Below are 22,183 nucleotides of genomic sequence, written 5' to 3' on the forward strand. Positions count from 1 at the left end.
AGTTGGGGTATGTCCAAGAGATGTGGAAAGCTGAAATTGGGCCCAGGAATTCCCACTTACGCCCTTTCATTTATCTTAGAACAGTCCATATACCATACGACCCAACCTTCTTCCAATTTCGGTTCAACTTCTTCGCTCATTTGGTGGTTTTTTATGATCACTTCAAACGGTGTTTCAAAGTCAAATTTGTCTGTCCGCCTGTTCTTAGAATCCAGTTGAATTTTTTCCAAGACTTTTAGGTAGCCAACCAAATCTCCAGGTTTCATTATTTGTGTTTATCGCAGTTTTATGGCGGTAGTTACTGCCTCCCTTAGGATGCATGTACAGAATCGCCTCTAGAACTGCAGTGCAGCATGTTGACATTGCCTCTGTGCTTTCCAGACAAGCTAGCCGCTGTATTTTTTGCAGCTTGTTGTTGGCTGTTGTTTGTTGTATTTTTAGCCACCATATAAGTGATGCGTATGTGACCAAGCATCTAATAATTATTTTATATGATTAGAGGGTCATTTTCGGTTTTAGGTCCCAACTATTTCAAAATGTCTTGCGGCAGGCCCAACTTTCAGGTGAGTTTTTGATCTATATTTATGATTAATGTTAACGTAACCGTGATCTAAAAAAGGGCTATCTTGGCTCGTAAAAGTTCTAGAACATTTTTTGAAGCAAAGCTTCTATATTGGAGTTGTATTATTTTTTTCTCTACAGGAAAATATTGAGGCGAGCGTCACGGAGCAAATGCCATCAAAAAAGTCACTACATTTCCTGGGACAAATATTGGATCATCAACCACTTGTAGCAGATATTAAACTAAGGTTAAAACGAATTCAGCGACAAAAACCAAAAACCAATGTATATAACTTTGCCATCAAAAAAGTCACTACATTTCCTGGGACAAATATTGGATCATCAACCACTTGTAGCAGATATTAAACTAAGGTTAAAACGAATTCAGCGACAAAAACCAAAAACCAATGTATATAACTTTGACGATATGAACATAAAACATAACATTAAAAAAGAATTTAACAATAGAATAAAAAACATCGGAGAACAACTAGAAGATCCAGAAGAACTATGGAGTGAATTTAAAAAACAAGCTAATGAAATCTCCACAAACAATGATTATAGAAAAAACTTAATTAAGAAAAATAAATGGATGAAAGGCGACATCTTGAAATTAATGGAACAACGTCGACTGATAAAATCTAGTGCTTGCACTATCTCTAAATGTAAGTAGAGATAGTGCAAGCACTCCTGACCACGGCGCAGTAGACGAAATTTGGTTTAGTCCCCACTTCCATGCGAAACGCATTGTACTATGCACTGTATAATTCCACTTACAATAGAACCTTTTTGCCTTTACGTGAATTTGACTCCGCCTTCGCGCAGCTCCATGGTCAGGAGTGTTTGAACTATCTTTAAAACAGTTATATAATCTTAAAAATTGTGAATCTTTAAAACTGTGCACATATAATGCTGGCATAATTTATTTTTTTTACCTGACATTACCCTAATAGTGGCAATTTATATTTTAGCATATACCGTCTCGGAGACCTGTCGTTGTGCAGCAAATTATGGTATAAAGGTTATTTAAGTTAAAATAAATTGAGTGTAAGAATAAGAGCGTAAGATTATTTTAGATATCCTATAAAGTAGTTCTTGCACCTGATCTTATATCACCACAATCGGATTTAGCATATCTGTTATATAACTATAATAGCTAGTAAAGGATACTATGATCGATATATGGATAGATTATATGGATAGTTATGAAAGTTTGGATCTACCTTCTAAGTTTGAATGCATCATTTATACAAAAGATGACAAGGGCAATCATTTCTTAAAAGAATATTAAAAGAAGAAAACAATAGTCTTCTAACTTTGACTTCTTCTACTAGCCTTATTTTCTGAATTAGGTGAAAACTGACTTTACAGTTTCAACAAATTTTCTCCAACCGAGAACTGTATATTTAACTTGTTTGTTTTACGTGGTAAATTTGCATTCCTTTCCACTACTTTAAACAGTACTTCCAAAAAAACTAATGCCCTTTTTCTACTTAAAACAAATTATTACGTCGACAACAATGAAACGTTTCATGCGGAATATTAAAGACAAAAACGGCCAAGTGACGGCATTGTTTTAGAGCTAATGCTTGCTAAAACAATAGTGATGAGATTTAACTCGACGAACTGTTGAATTTTGATGAATGCAGATAGCGTATAATCAAAACAATAAGCTTTGTTTTAAGATATTTCCAAGTCAACACCAATAGCTATTAATTACACAACTAGAAAGGCTCAAAGAACAAAAAGCAACAAATTACAAAAAGATGGAAAGTAATATATTACGTCGAAAATAGGGAATGATATTCGTAGCCATTATCGTCCCATGAACAAGGTGCCACCTGTAAAATACTAGCTTTTTGAAGGGAACTAAATACACAAACAATATGTTATAACAAAATAGTAACTATACAATTCCGTGGAACATATTAATAATTATTAGTTTTAGTAATGCAAAGTTTATTTTACAATACGATTACAGTAATTGCCTTTACAGACACATACTCATCCAGTCGTCAGAGATTTGATTTTTAAAACGAGACCAACAGCTGAATTTATCTGAGAATGACAATTTTGTGATTCCAAGAAGATGCAAAAAAGTTTGCTACCCCTTCCCCGGGCGTCCTAAAATCCACCATGTAGGGAGGGCGAGGGGCAAAAAACATCGATTTACCAAGAATCTTTACTCCGTTAAAAAATGTTTGAAAAGAAATTTGATAAAAATTTTTATTGGCTCTTTTTCTGTATAATGAATCATTCTCTCAGAAACAACGCTTGAAGCGACCGGCGATTTTGAATGTCAGTGACGAGTGCGAAATAAATTTTTTAAATAAAATTTATTGCAACTTGACTTTAAAAATTCGATATCCTTTAATCAGAATGCCCTATCTACAAAAATCAAAATGCATTTTAAAGTTGAACAGCACATCTTTTGTATGCAATGTTTGCCGCAAATAAAGTCAGTTTCTATACAGCTGTTAAATAAATAAACGTTGCGCAATTTTTGCCATTTTTTTTGTCATGATTCTCATGAGATCAATCAAATTTATCACTTCCATTGACTGTTCGCTATAGAGTTTCCATTATAATACTCTTTAAAATCTATAGATTTTGAGGTTTGACAACAGATATGAGGCATTTGAAATATGCCTAAAAAATGCGGAATTTAAACTTTCACATTACAAACAATCTCACGTTCCAGAAAATGCTTCCACGAATATGGCATTGGATGGAATTTGTAGCTGAAGTTGTGTTATTCTTGAAAACATACTTTCGGTTTTATCGTCTGGCAACTGAAGTTGACAGCTGAAGTCCGTTTAAAGAGGTCTACCCTCCACCACGTGAGGCATGGTTATATGTTGCCTGAAGTTAAATCTAATAAAATCTTAAACATCCTTCATTTTTAACAACAAGTTGTACATTTTTTGTCAACTTTAAATTCTCTAAAGGGTTTTATCCTAATATTTTGGTGGCTCAGGCATATTAACCTGCTTTTAACCTGATGATGGAATTATTATTCCGAAAACGTTTGTTATTTTAATGTAGCCCTTCTTTTTTTTAAGGGGTTTTTTTAAATATACCTTCTTACAAATAATTAAACCTCTTTTTTTGTGAAACATGGTATACAGCCAGCTGCAGGAATTTATTTTCCTTGTGGATTTTGGTAAGGTAAGCAACCTACATTGACTACTCTCCTTCTTAATTTTAAAGGTGTTTTTTTGATTTTTACCAGTATATGATAGTCTTTCAAATGCCGCTCATTCCATTAAAATTCTTCTATTTATTTGTTTAGGTGATTTAACTTTTGTCTGATTTAATAGCTTTTCTTAAGTAAATGTTTATAGGGCGTGTTTTATATTTGTTCCACCTATGATAATAACTGATATGTGTTAATTATGATAATTAGATCATACGCAAACCAAAGATGGTTTAAATATTTTCCTTCCTTTTTTGTAACTACAAATTTTAATTGACAGAGTGTTCAAATCTGTCTAGTTGAATCTTTATATTGATCTTTTTCATATATTCTGTAGATTAGCACCCCATACCTGGAATCTGTATGCCAGTTTATAAACATCAAATTGTGAGTTTTTTCGATATCAACACGCATTTCCTGCCATTTATAAGACAATAGCTGAGCGCAAACAGCAAATACGAATACTGTGTTTAAACTTGCAGAGAAGTGAAGGATTAAAACCACTGAGTAGAGAATGTGTAAACAAATTGACTGAAACTGCAAAAATTCGTATTAATTTACAACGCTGTAAGTTAGATTCAACATTCAAAATATCATCTGAAATTGCATGATTGTTTTTAAAGACTAAAATGTCTCAAATATATTTATATAATACATTTAATCCCAACCCCATTTTGTGAGATGATATCTTCTTATGAAGAATTAAAGAATCGTAAATGTCTATACAGTTTTCAATGCTTTATTATTCATACAATTACAATATATTCTTATTCATTAAATAAGATTCCATATACTCCGTTTGAAATGGCAATATCAGCCTGAGCCCAAAAACGATGGTAAGTGAAAGTTGGAGCTGCTCCACCATTAAGATAAGTTTGTACTTTATTCCAGTCGGGATCATTTTTGTACCAAGATCTAAGGCTAATAAAGGTAGCGCCGCTTTGAATAACATCTCCATGGGGATAAGTACCGTACCATCCATTCGGCACATATACAGGCTCGTTAAACTGGGTATAGGTATCAGCGGTTTCGGGTGAGGATACTCCTTTGCTAGTTTGGAAGTTGTTCCACATGATGTCTAAAATTTCTTTAGCAACTTGTTTGGCTTGTGCGTGGTTAGCTTTGGCTGCATAGTATGCTAAAGTTCTAGCAGTTCCAGATGCACTACCCACATCTGTAGTATAAGCGGTGATGGTACAATGAACATTTGGTGGGTTTCCACTCCAAGATAATTGACTGGGAAGCTTAAAGCTTTTTCCTGCTTCAATAGTTGTTTCCTTCAATATCCAGTTAACCCATTTATCCAACAAAGATTTTGCTTTAGAATCGCCGGTAACATAGTAATATTGGGCCAAACGATCTACTGACCAAGATTGCATTCCATACCATCTATTCGATGGAGGATTGTGGTAAACAGGTTCCCAATCGTAGTACATGCCGTGGAAAGTATTTGCTGTCAAATCACTAGACGGGCTATCATAATGACCATTTATGCTATTAGTAGCACCTCCTGAGAATGCTCCTTCGGCTGATTGTAGCCACTCGTAAAATTCAAGTTGTCTTTCTAGAGATATTTGCCAATCAGATACAGCAGTAGCTCCTTTTGGTCTAAGATTGGGATCATTAACTAAAGCATAAGCAGCTAGTGGATTTTGATAACCAAAATGAGCCGCGCTGTCTCCTATACGCCAGGCCCATCCACCTGAAGTAGTAAGAGAACCTCCCCAGGCATAATACCAACCTAATAAATAGTGAGCACTGCTTTTACCGTAACCCCCAGGACAGCTCCATCGATTATCACAGTTTCCAACTTGTTTAAAATATTTGTCAAAAAGAGCATACCGAAGGTAATCGCCCATTTTAGCAGCTTTAGCAAGAGTACCTTGAATTGTTCCCAGTTGTCCATTTTCTTGTGCCCACTGACTAGCCCAGTAAGCAGCTTGAATGGCTCGAGCATCAGCATCAGGTGCATTGGTATATTTCCATTGTTGAGCATAACCATTGTCTTTAGTAAATAAGTCTAGGAAACCATTGTTGCCACCATATCTAAAATTATCACACGTTGGTTGGGGAATTGTCCTCCATACCGATTCCATTGAACCTCTTTGATAACTGTTAATGTAAGATGGTCCGCTAGCACCTGGACCAAGATTACAATTTCCTGGTGTATTACCAAAACCATAGACGTTGTCAACATCAAGAAGCCAATGCATTCCATAGATTTCACTTGAACCATAAGCGTTCACTAACTCTTGATGTAGGGGATCCTGTCCAACTGGTACGCTTGAGTCGATTTGTGATGGATATTGGCTAGGGTCATCTTGTTCTGGAATGAACGTTGCTGGATGACTGGGGGTATAAAAGCTATTTGTAGGCTGACTGTTATACACAGGTATAATGTATGTTTCTAAGTTCTCCCAAGCTTTGTTGAAACTTGAAAAATCTCCAGATACTTTGCCGTATACTGCCTCCAACCTGAAATTTGAAGAAAGAAAACTCGTTAGATTATATGAAAATATTTTAAAAACGAATATTAAGAATTTTTAAATACCATTTCTAGTAAAATGAGTATGGCTGTTAAATATTTACAATTCCAATTAGATCAAGTTTTACTGATAAAAATGAATAGACTAATACAACGGCAAATAGAGATGTCGAATATGTAACTATAATAAAATTAATTACTAATTCTAAAATAATCAATAAATAGGGAAAAAAATGCAGTACAAGAAGGAACTTTGACATATTCTTAAAGTTAAGTTGTAAACTATGATTACTAGTACAGTAGTTTTACTGGACAGGTAATTTATAAGTCTCCCGTATCGTAACCTGGTGCTTTAAAAGAATATAAATTTTTACTTTATGTACCTGTACGAATATCTGTAGTTGATAAAGCTTGAACAGGAGATGATTTTAGGGAATTTTGAGAACTGTTGATTGCTTTAATATTTGCATTGTGGGATTAGTTAGGTAAGAAGACATCAGTAAGGTGTTCTGCAAACATATTTTTTTCTTTTGTATCTATGCTTCAAAATATTTGTTTGGAACGTATTGTAATGTTATTGTCTTATGCAAAGGATTTCTTGTTCTTTGCTGTTTAGCACAAGCTTTTCTTTTTTTTCGTCAATTCTTTGAAGTGCATTCTTCTATGCAACCACATCTCAAACGCCTCTTATTGATTAATCGTATAGCCTTTAGAGTCCAGGTCTCAGTGCCATCTAACAACTCTGACTAAATATAGTATTTGATCATTCTTTGACGTAATTTCGTCCGAGTATCTAAGATTATTAATCAGCTTACCATTGATTTTCACTTCAAAGTCTTTATCTTGCAAAGCCTGTTTGAAAATTATATCCGAGCAGATGTTAAATAACAGAGGAGATAGAATATATCCCTGTCTGATGCCTGTTTGAATCTCTCATCGACTCGTACGATGGCTCTCTACTTTCAATACAAGTTTTCTATAATAAGTAGGTGTTTACCATCAATGCCTTTGGTTCTTAAAATGTTCAAAAGTACACTATCAAAAGCTTTTTCGTAATGGATCAAAGTCACATAAAAATCTTAATGTTGGTTGCGTCATTTTTGGAGAAGTACATTTAAGCCACTGGAGTACTGTACTGGTTGCATTTTATTTTTGGGTGCTTTTGTTGAATACCATCTTTTTGTTTTGGGTATATTGGTTTCTAAATGTATTAATGCTGTTAGTTCTTCTGTTAATCCAGTTTATAATTAAAATATCCTTGGTTATTGAAATATGTATATTCTTCTTTAATCGTCTTCAGCTGGTATATATTCTAGAGTGAATGATTTTCGGAAACAACATAAATAGATGGCTTATTAAATTATTTGTACCGTATTCTTTGCAATATTTGCTCTTAGCCTTGTTAAGTTTCACCGTGAATGTTAACTTTAGGAAAATGTGTACATAAATAATTATATTGTTAAAAAATATAAACGAAAATCTAAATAGTGGAAGAATTGTGAAGAAGTAAACGCACAAAGAGGACAAATAGCGAATCAATTTAGATAAATCAAAGAGGAATATTCGCTTAAGTAAATGAAATTAATCTTATTCGCTATTATTTAGCAATATTTACAGAAATAAATATTCATGATAATCATGATAAAATTAAAATGATTTTTTGTCTTTAACCTTACCAAACATAGTAACTGTAGGCTTCAGAAGTAGTTTCGTGACCATGATCCGGAGCTTCTACTATAAGAGTTTCAACGGAGTGGTATGGTATTCCTTCTTTTGAAAAGTAGCCATTGTTTGTGTCATGAATTTTCCTGTATTGTGTTAAAAAACGATCTGTGTAAGTTCCAGCCAACGCAGTGCTGGTTACACAAAGTATAAAGAATATACCTAATCTCATGATTACAGTACCTAAAAATAGGAAAAATAGTTAAATTTTGTTTTGTTTGAATCTACATTAAAAATATAACAGAGCAGATTATAAGTTTTTGCTATAATTAGTGTGTTATTAAAATATTTTGAAAAATTTTCACAGCATTCTATCAACAAAAAGTAAATTTATGGACATTTTCAATTAATAATCAACTATCGAAGATCGACTATCGAGAAAAATTTTAATGTCTCGCATGACTCATATACAACTAATACATAAATCACAAACATACAAATACACATACACATTTGGAATTTTATTTACGGAACATAGGATTTTTAATACAATTACTAAGATTCCCTGATTTGCAAGTAACCAGTGTAAATTTCTATATTACGTCGCGATGTTTTATAACTAATTTATTTGTTCTACTGGATTGTCCCTCCTCTGCGGTTTGTAGTAGCGTATGTGGCACGCCAACAGCGTTGCTACATCTACCGATTTTTCCTGAAAGTCCGGTTTTGTGCAGATAATAAATAATGTTTTATTAACATCAATTTTGTTTGTGTTCATTAGGTATTATGTGAATTATTAAATTTATACTTAAATACATTTATTATTCCAAATATTGTTTATAATTTCAAATTAAAAATAGTGTATTATTATTATTTTATTTTTATTTTTAGAAATCTACTCTTCTTTTAAGTTGTTTTGGCAATAAAATATAACCATTTTTTTTAGTTAAATAATATTTTTAATTCCATATCTACATTTATAAATACGTACGTTTTCGGTAAATTGACTCTAGTTGTGCTCCGTTTTTACACTTATACTGGCAGCATCGCGGCATGAATTGAGACTCTAGTCGAACAAATGAATTAATTATAAAACATCGCGACCTTGTATTGAAATTTACGCTGGTTAATTACAAATCAGAGGATCTGAGTTATTGTATTAAAAATCCGATGTTCCGTAAAAATTTTTCCAAACCTGTAGATATGTAAGGTAGAAGCTCTTTCTTCGTGAGGTATATGTTTCGTAAATATGCCGCGAATACAGACACCGTGAATATGGAGTAATAATTTGTATAGGGTTATGGAAGATACGTTCCTAGGTTACGAAATAAAAAAGCAAATACATAAAAAATCAGTTTAATTGAATTTTTTGACCATACATATTGATTAACTCAGACTCATATTCAGCAGTGGCATTAAAAATTACCTCTTAAAAATTAGACTTTGTTCCATGGATCAATTTTCATAAAAAACCACAAATTTCATTTACCATTCTTAAACCTTCACTTAGATTTTTCAAACTAAATGTCTCGTTTCTAGTACTTGTTGAAGCCTTTTCTTCAAAAGGTTATGAATTTAATATTTCCTCGAAGTCGGTTTCAGTCTAATCTTCATCTTGCGATTCAAGCAACTCATGAACGTCATTTGATTCTATCTTTTTGAACCCATCCCGTCCTATTTCACTCGCAATTTAGGCAATATTTGCAGTTAATGTTTGCACCTGCACATGTTCTTCCTCATTACCCGCAGTCAAAACAGGTCACCGTTTTTTCCAGCATGATTTCAATGTGTATGACTTCAGGTGTTACAACGATTCTTTTACGTTTACAATGCACTTTGCACTGTCAAATTTCTTCCAACATTCCATATTATTTAGTATCATTTTGAAGATATGTCTAATGTAATAGAGCTTAAAGGCCTGGATTATTAAGCTTGTTCAAAAAGATGACCTAGTACATTGTCCAAAACTAGAACTGCTTTAAAGTCTAAATTCTTTGATTTCAAATAAGTTTCAACTTCAGAAACAAAACAATTCTGAAACCAGTCACAAAAATAGCGCATGTAACTCACGCTTTCTTATTAGCAGGCCAAAACACTGGCAGTTTGTCTTTCTTTTAATTTTTAAACTGGCGAGGATTTAAAGATCTATAAAGCATCAATCGTTTAATAACGCAATCTCCAGATGCATTTGAACAAAGCGCAGACTTTTCGCTTCTAGAAATGAATGTTTTATTTGGCATTCTCTTCCAAAATAGTGCAGTTTCGTCTGCATTAAATATTTGCTTAGATGTATAGCCTCAACCAGCTACCATGTTCGCAAATTCTTTTGTATATATTTCTGCTGAAGCAGTGTCTGCAGATGCAGCTTCTCCAACGATCTTAGTTCTATGCAATGATTGTCGCACCTTCAATTTATTGAACCAACCTTCTGATTCTTGAAATCCTCTATCTGTATTATCCTTATACCACCATCACTACCACCAGGTCCTTTAAAATATGCGTAAAGACGCTTCGACTTCTTCCGGACCACTGGAATACTCAGAGGCACACTTTTTTGGTGGTGGTCTTCGATCCATAATGACAACGCTACTTTTAATTTTTCTATTGCTGGATCACGAACAATTTTCCCTGGCAGTAAAGTTAAAGTTGTTAAATGAACGTGATACGTATACAAACGACTCTCCAAGACGTACACGGTTAAGCATTTCTATTTTCACTTTAAGCGCTAACACTGATTTTTTTACATCGAAACTCCTCTTCCATTTTTGTTAGTAGAGATTATAAATTAGGAATACAGTGGAAAAGCCATGTTACTCGATTACAATATTTTTTAATTGGGGCAGAATTTATTACTTTATTTTGAATAATAAGTTTATTTTCTATTTACATTTCTTAAAAATTCTGTTTGTTCACATTCTCAAAAACACCTACAGCAACAAAAGCGCCTTATCTCAAAGGAACCGCCGAACCAAACATACAACGTTAATAGCTTTTGAAAACACAGACTAGGCGTAGTTGTAATAAGGTCAGTTTTATTTTTTATTAGTCCACTTGCTGACGAATGCTTTTTATTTAGTTTATGTTCCGATTCGATCTGCGAATAAAGAAATCTTGGGCCGAGAATATAGGAATTGGATCGCATTTTTTCAATCCGGGAATAGTGAAAACTCGAATGAAGGAAGCGCGAATAAGGAGCTTTTACCCTAATATTTTAATAGAGGTCATTGCAATAATGTTTACAGTCCCAAATACATCGTAAATGAAATAAAATTGTTTTCAATTGACTCGCTTATTTATCTAAACTACTACCATAGTTATTCTAACCATATTTACAGTTCATTTAAAATACAGTAATACCCCGAATTCACCCCCCAAGTCGGGGTATAAGTTCGGATGGTAATAAACTGGTAATAAAGAATATAGCAATTTTCGGGCCGGAAACTAAAGAAAATTGCAATTTTCTAACTCAGCAATTTTAGCTAATTAAGTAGTTTGACGACTCGAACATTTTTTCTCCAGTAAACTGTCCTCATATACTATAAAATCCCAGTGGTAGGCTGTATACCATAGTTAAAAAACTTACAGAGAAGTAAAGACTAAAGGTGTATAATGGTATATTCTATTAAAAATATTTAAAATTTATCCAAAAGGTTTAGAAATCTTAAAATATATTTTTTTTGGCCTTGTCACGTTGACCTGAGGATGCATAGAAAATTGTAATATGCGAAACCAGTCGTCGGTGGTAGAATAAATTGACTGTGAGTAAGACTTATTCTTAATTATCTTTACCTAAATTTCTAAAGTAGTTAAAATTAGCTACGAAAATAGCTGTAAAAACCTTTGAATTACATGACAGTCATGGTTAATTGTAATAATAATTGTAATTCCTTGTGTTACCCTTGTTTTGTAGAAGAAATGCTCTCTTCGTTGTAGTCTATATTTTCTAAAATTTTTAACCCCTTTTAATTGAACTGAGGCCTTTAGTCAAGTTTCCAACCGCCATTTGATATTCTGTTTGAACTGGATCTAAACAATAAACTTCTTCAATGCCTTGTTCTTGCTCATGAATTTCTATGAGCCCATCAATCAGATCCTGATTGTGGGAATCCAGCAGTTCCTAAACGTCATCATTATTAACTTTCAAATTTATTCACATGGCGATTTCGACAACCAGTTTCATCATTTAATCGCATTACCAGTTTCATCAGGCTCTGGCGTCGATTCCACCGAATCAGTATGTATCAGTGATGAAATAGAAAGGCCATCGTTTTTTCATTTCAAGATTATCCAATGATTCTTAGTGCATCCAAAAGATTTAATTTTTTTCAAAAGTCTTTAACAAGGAGCTCGTTGTTTTTCTCATTACTGTATGTAGGTATTCAAAGGATCGTCAGGTTTAATAAGCTTTGAGCTTATTACACCAGAGTAGGTCTCTGTAGAAACAACCATTCATAAGAAATACGCAACACAAAATAAATTGTAGCTATGCGTTGATTTCGCTCAACAAGTCCGAAGATGTACATTAGCTGGGCAATATTGTGAAGTCAGTAACTCTATAATCGATAATCGAGAGAGTCTGTAACGCTCAAACAAAAGAAGAATCGATGAGATTTAAAAATCGCGAACTCCGAGTTTATGTAAGTCGGGGTAGCGTAAGTCGAGGTATTACTGTATTGTATGGAAGTACTGCAAAATATTTCTCTTTCATTCCTATTCGTATTATTATCTGGCTAATCATCTTAATGCGAGACTTTGTTAGAAGGTCCATATAAAGAAAAAACTAGAAAAACTTAAACTAAAATACAAAAAATTGTACTGGTTGCTTGGAAGAAACTAAAAGATCTCCATAGATAATAAACTTTTGATTTATAAACAAATACTCAGAACCGTATAGTTATACGGTCCTCAGATTTGTGGTTGTGCCAGCAAGAACAATATTTTAAAGATACAACGCTTTCACAAGAAAGTATTAAGGAGCAGCGTTAATGCCCCTTGTTTCGTTAAAAAGAGCTTCATTCACCGAGACTTGAAGATGGAGACTGTTGAAGAGATAATAGGGAATTGTGCCAACCATCGCGAGCAAAGATTGTATCAGCATGTGAATATCGAGTCTCTCTAACTTGTGTGAGACCATGTCGAAACATGATTGAATGTAACTATAGTTTTACGTATTTATTAGTATTAATTTAGGACGGAACAGAACTGCTAATTGATCTTTCTGATCAGATTGCAGTGTAAAACACACGACTGAAGAGGTATTTTATTAAAAAATAAAAAAATGTAATTGTTATTACAAATAATTGGGGCTCAATCTCATATAAACGTAAGATTTAACTGGCTAAAGACATGCCAAAAGAAAACAGTTTTAGAACCATTTCAAATTTAATTACACAAATATAATCCAATATACCCGTAATAAGTATAATAAAAAATGAGTAAAAAAATACTTAATAGTATATAAACAAAAAAGGAATGTATCTATGCTTTTAAAATATGTTTTTATAAATAAATATATTTCTTACCTCCTGAGAACATCAAAACAGGAAAGGAACTAGTTTGGATATACAGATGTTATGTTTTATAAACTATCCTGTTATCATGAAATACTTGAAATAGATTTAGAATATAAAAATACTATAAAAATTATATACAAATTGACGTAGGTATTCTCAATAGTTCACTTACTTTTATCAGGAAAACTAAAACTAGATATCTATATACGTAATTAAATATATCTAGAAAAGTAACTGGAGGATGTTGGTCGATAATTTTATACATCGTCATTCATAGATTTGTTAAAAAATGCAACTAATAGTATATATCATTTTTTCAATTGAATGAAGTGGTTTTTCACTATCTACACTGTAAGTCATGTTCTATGAATTGTAAAGAACGTTAAGATTATAATAGCTATAGGGTTGAGTAAATGCCCAATGCCGTAATTACCGTAAGCGAGAGAAAGGTTCCCTAAGCTACATATGTCTATCTACAACCCAGATTATATTCACATGCTTCATTTGTCTCTATCCGCTGCTTGTCTCTTCCGTATTGGATTCTTTTTAAGCAATATACTGTGCCTGCAGTTTGCTTAATATATCGTTCCATCTCATTTGCTGCCGACATTTCTATTTTATTGCAGTATTTGTTCTTTAATAACCAATTCCTTTATTCCATCTTTTATTTTAAATCGTATTCGATGGTGTTTGTTTTTTGGTGTTGCACCAAATGCCCTATTATTTTCTTTGTCTCTCAATGATATTTCCAACATATGTCTTTTTTACATCTCTCTAAATTTTATTTGAACAGATCATGGAAATGAACTATTTAGACATCATACTCTCCAGATATATAATTTAGCTCTCCAGGCCTAGAAGGCCCATGGCTTACTCTCCAGATACGGCTCTTTAAACATCATAAAAGGTAAAAAATCTATTTTTTTGACTACAAAACTTTTCTTATGCATTTTAGAAAAAAAAACAGTTTAAATAAAAGTTATAGATCTCAAAAACTTTTTTACGATTATTGATTATTAGAGTATTATCGTTACTCTAATTTATTAGGTTCTAGATTAATATATATATATATATATATATATATATATATATATATATATATATATATATAAATAATTAACCTAATTTCTAAGAGATAATTTCTAATAACCAATGCCTTTATTCCATCTTTCATTCTGACATAATGTGTCGGTCTTTTTACCTACTTAGTATTCCAACTTTAAATGGTTGGAATATAGTCCAACAAAAGATGCAGCTTTCTGTTTTTCGTGCAGATGTTTTGGCATGCACGACCGTACTAAGCCTGGATTGATAGAGGCTGCGTATATTTCTAGTGGATTTTCATCATGGAATGATGAAAACAGAATATACAGAATGATTTAAAATGCAATAAAATACAAATTGCCATATATTTAGCACAGAAACAGTTATAACGTGAGATAGTCCGTATATCTTTAAGTTTCCAAAAAAAAAGAAGCCGAACTGAAAGCCAGAGAGAAGTAGCGTCCAAAATTTTTAGATTTTATACGAAAAAAACTATTTGATATAATTATAGTTCTAGTAAAAGGTGGAAAACCTCTTCGTGGTCATGATGAAACGTAACAAAAGAATTGTTTCCCGAAATTGTACAAATTCTTAAAAAATATGACCTTACATTTGGAAAGATTATTTTGCCTACCACATAGGGTATTACTATGGGGTTGAAAATTAAGGAGAGAAATTATTGGAATGGAAATAGGGTAAGCAAAACAAATCGAAACATATGCGAACGACCACTCAGGGTTTATTTGGAAAACTGGGTCGTGGATAAGTGAATGACAAGGGGATTGGATTGGGGCAACTACAAAAATGAAACAAAGGGGTAATTACATAAGTCTCCTGAACAAACAAAACACAAGAAGGTTCCCAAGCTATTTAAATTAAGGACGCCGCTTTGAAGAATCTTCCTGCTGGATGAAAGAAAAGGATCTTCCTTTCTAAAAACACAAAAAAGGATTTAGAGAGTTATTTAAAAGAAATAAACAAAACGGTTTAAGGAAAAATTTAATATTTATTATTGTCTCACCACAAATAGTTACAAAAGTAAATAGTACAAAAATACTATCTTAATAGTTACAAAAGTAAATACAAAATAACAAAGAAAAAACACTTACTATGTTCTATCCGTTTACAAAACTCTAGAAGTTTGGAGATACTACACAACTTACAATTGTTAATTGGCGACAATTTGTAGCACAAATAAATTATTACAAATGAAGAAATATCTTAAGTGAAACTATGCATAGAGGTTAACCTTTGTAAAAACAAAATCTCTATTATGATTAGGTATTTACCAAATGCCAAAAAAAAATAAAGCTAGCCGTCAGATGTCAATTGAAATAGAACAAATAATATGATAGCTAGACCCAGACCACACCCTAGCATCTACAATTTTAATTATTACAATTTCTTAAATTGTTATGTTACAATTCCTTAAATTATTATTAGAAAATGTTTATTTTTCCTTTAAAAATCAAACACAAAAGTTACCTGGATTTCACTAAAATTTCTGGGGTTAGGAACTGAACTTACTAAAATTTCTGGGGGTCGAAACTGGACTTACACTCTCTGCCACACGAACAAATTCATCTCCACTGCAAAAAAGCCTGGGATGACAACCAGGGACAACCTAATCGAGGATGGAAGCTGATGGGCAAAATGGAAACATGTGGTTATCCTTCAAAGTTGTTGTATACGCCGTTTTACAAATATCTCAGATAAGAGACGGCATGGAAAATAAAACACAGTGATTTCTCGTTCAGAATTGACACATTAGATTGAGTGTAATGCACTTTTTTCAACAAATTTGCCGGTTTTTGACGCCGACACTCACAGCGTCTTGACTGTTCAACGATACATCCAAACCTTACTTAAACTGTAACTATTAACTGCTCAATACTACACATTTAACTGCTACTGTCACTTTATACTACATTTCCATGGCAAAAAGGAAACACGAAAAGATATTTACGAATAAGGAGAAAGATCCGGACTACAACCAAACCAACTGCGCTTGACAGCGGCTTTACGGAGAGTGATGTAATTATCTTTAAAATTCATTCACCCAACTTGGTATAAACAAAACATATAAACGGGAATATTTATTTAAAGCGCAATATTAGGCGGCTTAACGATCAAAGAATGCCGAGGAAATATGCATCTGTGATATATAAACAAACTTTAAAAATGTGTTTATTATCAACTCGTCGACGCAAAAAGGATTGAAAATATTCTTTGCTGTTTTAATACATACGGGGTGATTTCAAATTATGATACCAAAGAATTTAAAAATGCTACACATTTAAGGCATACTTGGAATCGGCCTCAACAAACTGCAGATATCTTAGCAACTACATTTAAAATGATGTTTCACATTCTGTCAAAACTGTAAGGTAAGGAATATTCAGAAATAAGTGAAAGGTAGCCTCTTTATGTGATTGCAGACGAGACCTCTGATGTCACTCGCCACGAGCAGATTGCTACTGTTTTTAGTGTATTATTAAAACGTTTCAATTTAACTAATGTAAAAACAATAAAAAAACTATAAAAATGTAGATTGTTTCGTGGGAGAATGTTGAATCTGTATGCTTTGACGGAGCTTCAGCGATGTAAGTAAAATTTGCTGGTGTAGGTACAGGAATTATGTAAAAAAAAATATTAGAATTGTATAATATATTCATTGCTATGTACATTTCCTTAATTTAGCATTGGTAGCCGCTTTGCCAATCATATTGAAAATCCAAAGATTTTTTTTCTTTTCAATTAGTTCCTATATAGGTGACAAATAATAAGTAAAACCTTTGACGTCTTTTTCTGAAACACATTGGATTTTGTGGTCAAAGTTCAGCTTGAAGCATTATAGAAGTCATTGAAGAGACAGTTGATGATGCAACTGACGCAAAAGCTAGAGCAAATATCCAGACATAGACATTTATTAGATGTAGAAAAAGCTTTAAATTAGCGTTTTTTCGGAAGAATAAGGACCGAACCATCTATATTTGATAATATTTATTTCAAAGTAAAAGACAGTTGTGCTTTAAATTGGCATTCCTACGCCGAGAAGACGTCAAGGTTCTACTAGATTAAATAGTACTGCTGGAAATGCATTTAAAGTTAACGATAAAAAAAGAAGTGAAAAGTCATTACATGATAAATTTGACCAAGACTAAAAAAATATTGATTCAGTAAGCAAATCACATCGCTAAATAAAGATGAGCTAGGATATTAAGATTTAAAATACACCTCAGAATATTTTGATTTGAATTCTTCGAAAATTCTCGACTGGCTCGATTGGTTGTTTCAGCGTAATAGAAAATGAATGTTAAGTAAAGTGTTTAACCAACTAATGGTAAAATTTGCCACAATTTCTGTAACAAGTTGAACTTGTCAGAAAAGATTTTCTAAGCTGAGCATAATAAAATCGATACTTCGGTCGATAATTTTGCAAGACTGTTGTAGTTGAGTTGTTGAGTACCTGATGGAGCTTCTTCTTGAATAAGGTCTTGCTCTAAACATAGATAAAGATAATTTAGTTGCCGAATTTAAAAAAGTCGTACCATTTCAGTGACGAATGGTTTTGTAATATGTTTGAATATAATTTATTTTTAACGCCAATCTAAATTTTTATGTATTTTTTATATATGTTGCTGTGACCACCTATACTTTTCTTATGATCACGCAAGAATTTATTATAAAAAACATAACTTGTTTCAAAAATTTACTAACAAATATTTTTTGAATTTAAAAAATTATTTTAAAAAATTGTAAACTAGTTTTCATATATGAAAATATCATTGTTTCAAATGCCATTAAAAAAAGTATGGGAGAAGGTTGCGCGATTTTCAAAATTGGAACCCATACTAAGAAAACCTGGATTCTAATCATTATCAAGCTAGTATATTTTTAGATTTTTTCTTAATCATCTGTCTTCTTCGCTTATATTTAGTTTAATTTTAGTTTTCTGGTAAAATATTAAAATTTCCAAAAATATACTAAACTTATACTTTAATATCTTATCTTAAAATCTGTATACCTTAATCTCATCATTTCTATTACCTTGATTTTTATTATCGATAAGTACTTAATAACGTCACTAATCATCTGTTATTATTTTTGAAAATACTAAATATTATATTGACTTAAAAAACTGATAAAATATTGTCTATTTTTATTGTTGATGAATATTCGACATTCATAATTTGCATAAACTCTATCTTTATTTAGCTACACCAGGATTATTTATTGTTGGAAATTAATGAAATAAATTTTTAGAAACAACCTATGGAAACTAAATGAATCCAAATATTTAAAATAAAATTCAAAAATAACAATATACTTAGGGTTCAATTTTTTTATCTGTAACATAATATATCTGTAAACAGGTAACAAGAAAAAGACGGCGAAGAGTAAATAATAAAAGCAGAAATATTGTCTTTTTCAATATAAAAGAAATATGCAAAATAAGTCATTTGACACCAATTTTTTATGCTTTTTTTGCTTTTTTAAAAATTTATATGCATTTTTGAATATTTGTTCTTATTTGATGCTATTTTTTATATATATTCTTATCATTTTTGCATTTATCATCATTTTTATGACTATTTTTCAAAATACAGTCTATAAAAGCCTGTCAAAAAATATTTATTATATCGACATTTTTGCTAATTTTTATTTGTCAATATTTTTGCTTATATCTATGCACCTATATTGAGATACTTCCGGGACTGCCCCGTCCGCGTCGTTTCGTCTGTAGGTAAATCCCTGTTGAGACTATATTATTATGTTTGTTGTCGTTTCATATACGCATTGCAGCGGTTTTTGTAATAAATATTTGTGAATTAACGTGCCAAAGTCAAAACCAACCAGAACTGAATGGATAAACGAACATAAAGAGTTAACATTCGAACATGGTAAATTATTTTGTAGACAATGTGTAAATGGCTGGTTTCAGAGGTGGTAAATAGACAATTCATCCGACTGCAACTATAACACAAGTTTTAGAAAAGGCACTGGAATATGACATATATACTCATCACATCTTTATAGACTACAAAGCAGCCTACCACTCTCTGAATAGAAAGGAAATATTTAAAGCAATAAAAGAGCTAGGAATACCAAATCAGTTGGTAAATTTAACAAAACTAACTCTTGAGAAAGTTGAATGTATAGTACGAATTCAGGGAGAACTGTCTGAACCTTTTAAAACAAAAGACCAGGGCCAGGGAGACCCTCTCTCCTGTATGCTGTTTAATCTGGCTCTAGAAAAAGTAATTCGCCTGTCACAAATCACAACCATTGGTATATATAATAAATCAGTGCAAATCCTTGCCTATGCTGATGATATCAATATAGTTGGGAGAACGAAAAACGCTGTACGAGAGGCGTATGTAGCATTAAAAGAATCAGCTACAATAATGGGTTTAATAATAAACAACAACAAAACGAAGTATATAAAAATAAGCACGCAACCACAAATCATACGACCACTAGTTATGGAAGTAGTGAACTTGTTATAGAAAACGACGTCATTAAAGCAGTGAAGGAATTCGTATACCTGGGAGCGCTCCTTAACACTAAAAATAATACTACCGCAGATATAAATCGCAGAGAAATACAAAAATAAAACTGTACAAAACAATAATACGCCCAGGTAACATATGTGTCAGAGACCTGGACTCTAACAAAAAGTAATAAAAACATGTTGTTTCGAAAGAAAATTACTAAGGCGAATTTATGGAGCAGTGAATGACAATAGATTGTGGAGAAGATGATACCTCGAACTTTATAGAATATACCAGGAATCAGATATCGTAAAACATATTAAGATAGGACGTCTGAGGTGGATAGGGCATGTAATGCGGTTAGAAAAAATGACCCAGCTAGAAAAACGATCCTTGATAGACTCATTGGTCAGAGAAGAAGAGGAAGACCTAGAACATGGTTCCTTGATAACATCGATAAAGACATGAGGAATATGGGAATACGTGCTTGGAGTAAGGCGATGGATAGGGACGACTAGAGAGAAATCCTTGAGGAGGCTAGGACACCTGGGTTATAAAGCCAGAATGATGATGATGATAAGTATTATTCCTTTCAGTTGTTGAATATTCTTAGTGTGATTGTTATGTTTTATAAATAAAACAGCTCCCATTTTTCTTTGTTTCCCATATAGAAAAACTTATCTAATACTTACTACTTATATCTAATTTCAGAGTTATGCATTCTTCTTCTTTATGTATTACTTCACAGAGAATTAAAACGTCCAATTTTATGTGTTTGAACTCTTCTTCTAGTTCCAGTGAATTTTCCTCCGATAACTTCTTCTTAGAGTGCCGTTTATCTTCGAAGGTTAGCGATCGTCATGATCGGTCCTCTAATCACGAGGACCGTATTCTTAAATTCTACGTAATGATCTGCATTTATCGTTATCCATGGTAGCCTGATCTTCCCCGTGTGTTCATTCTTATACTCTGTTTGTTCTGATCTTGTCCCTGATCTTGTTCTGATCCCTCTGATCCCTGATGGATCAGGGTTATTTTTACTTGGTTAATAATATCTAAAATGATCTCTGAATCGGTATACGACAACTTAACTTAGAAATATATGTACAGATACTAGTATCAGAGACTAGAAGCTTAACGAAAAAATGAGCACTTTATTGAAACATAAACCCTTAAGTTAATTTTAACTGAACAACACCTATTTACATAACTTAATCATCTTGATAAACCACTCTATAAACTTTTATGCATATATAATCAAAAACATTAAAGAATATTATACGAGTAAAATAATGTTTATAACGCTAAAATTGTTTTTCAACTCCACATATACAATCACTTTTTCAATCGCCTCGTATCTACGTCTCCTTTTTGAAAACCTTCCATTTTTTACTGAAGTTAATTATTTATATTTCCTTTTGGTTCCTTCCATTATTAAATGTTTGCTGAACTCGTATTTATCACCTGTCAGTGGTGGTAAACGTCCAATATTTTATCTCATATCATTCCAAACCTTTTCGAAACGGAGCAAGTACATGATATATTACTGATGGTAACAATCGAATAAGATAATATTTTCTGATATTTGCTTGTTACTTAAACTTATTTTAATTTTAAAAAAGTATTCATCCCAAAAAAATATTCTAAAAAAAAATAAGTGTACAAATTTCGCATAATTGCTAATATAGATAGGTTTATAATTTATGAGGTTAATGTGGCTGTTGAATCTGAATTTTTTAAATTAAATATTGAATGTTGGGGTTAATTTTTGTTACAACTAATAAAATTAGATCTTTCAAATAAGTATTGGTGAATTGTAGACAGCCGAATTTCAATGTTTTCAAAATATTCGACACAATTTAGACTTAAACCAGGGTGCGTTTTGCCTAACTGATGCCCCAGAGAGCTGGCGAACGCTGACATGATATGGACGCACTATCGCTAGGATTTGGAATCATGTAGTAAAGTTCGGAACATATAGCATTTTGGCATTATTTCTAAACATTAGATTACTATTTTTGTTTCAGAAAGTAACTTTAATGCGGTGAGATGTGGCGAAAAAGTATAAAGCGTCGCATCACCTAATTTCTACTGAAAATCTCTCTTCAATTTTATTCCTTTTTGATCATTTCCAGTTAAGTTTTGATATTATTCTAATAGTGCCAATCAAACTGAAGTGTACCTATCATAAAAAAGCAATGAAACTTAAATATTCTGGAAGCATATT

The 22,183-nt window shown here is 32.3% G+C and overlaps 1 protein-coding gene across 1 annotated transcript; it reads right to left on the reverse strand.

The window, feature by feature from the left end:
• Nucleotides 1-4,472: 4,472 nt before the first annotated feature.
• LOC140434172 (exoglucanase B-like) lies at nt 4,473-13,526 on the reverse strand. Its single transcript, XM_072522238.1, has 3 exons — nt 13,427-13,526; nt 7,919-8,147; nt 4,473-6,232 (listed from the first exon to the last, which is right to left on the reverse strand). The coding sequence occupies exons 1-3, from the start codon at nt 13,437-13,439 to the stop codon at nt 4,525-4,527; spliced, it is 1,950 nt and encodes a 649-aa protein (XP_072378339.1). The 5' UTR covers nt 13,440-13,526; the 3' UTR covers nt 4,473-4,524.
• Nucleotides 13,527-22,183: the final 8,657 nt, after the last annotated feature.

This window comes from Diabrotica undecimpunctata, chromosome 2 (assembly GCF_040954645.1).
Source record: "Diabrotica undecimpunctata isolate CICGRU chromosome 2, icDiaUnde3, whole genome shotgun sequence".
In the NCBI taxonomy this organism is placed as follows: Eukaryota; Metazoa; Arthropoda; class Insecta; order Coleoptera; family Chrysomelidae; genus Diabrotica; species Diabrotica undecimpunctata.

What these genes read in the sequence shown, in the direction of transcription:
- LOC140434172 (XM_072522238.1), bottom strand. An exon ending in GCCTACAGTTACTATGTTTG is followed by an intron (nt 6,233 to 7,918) that starts GTAAGGTTAAAG and finishes TTCAAATTTCAG; the next exon opens with GTTGGAGGCAGTATACGGCA.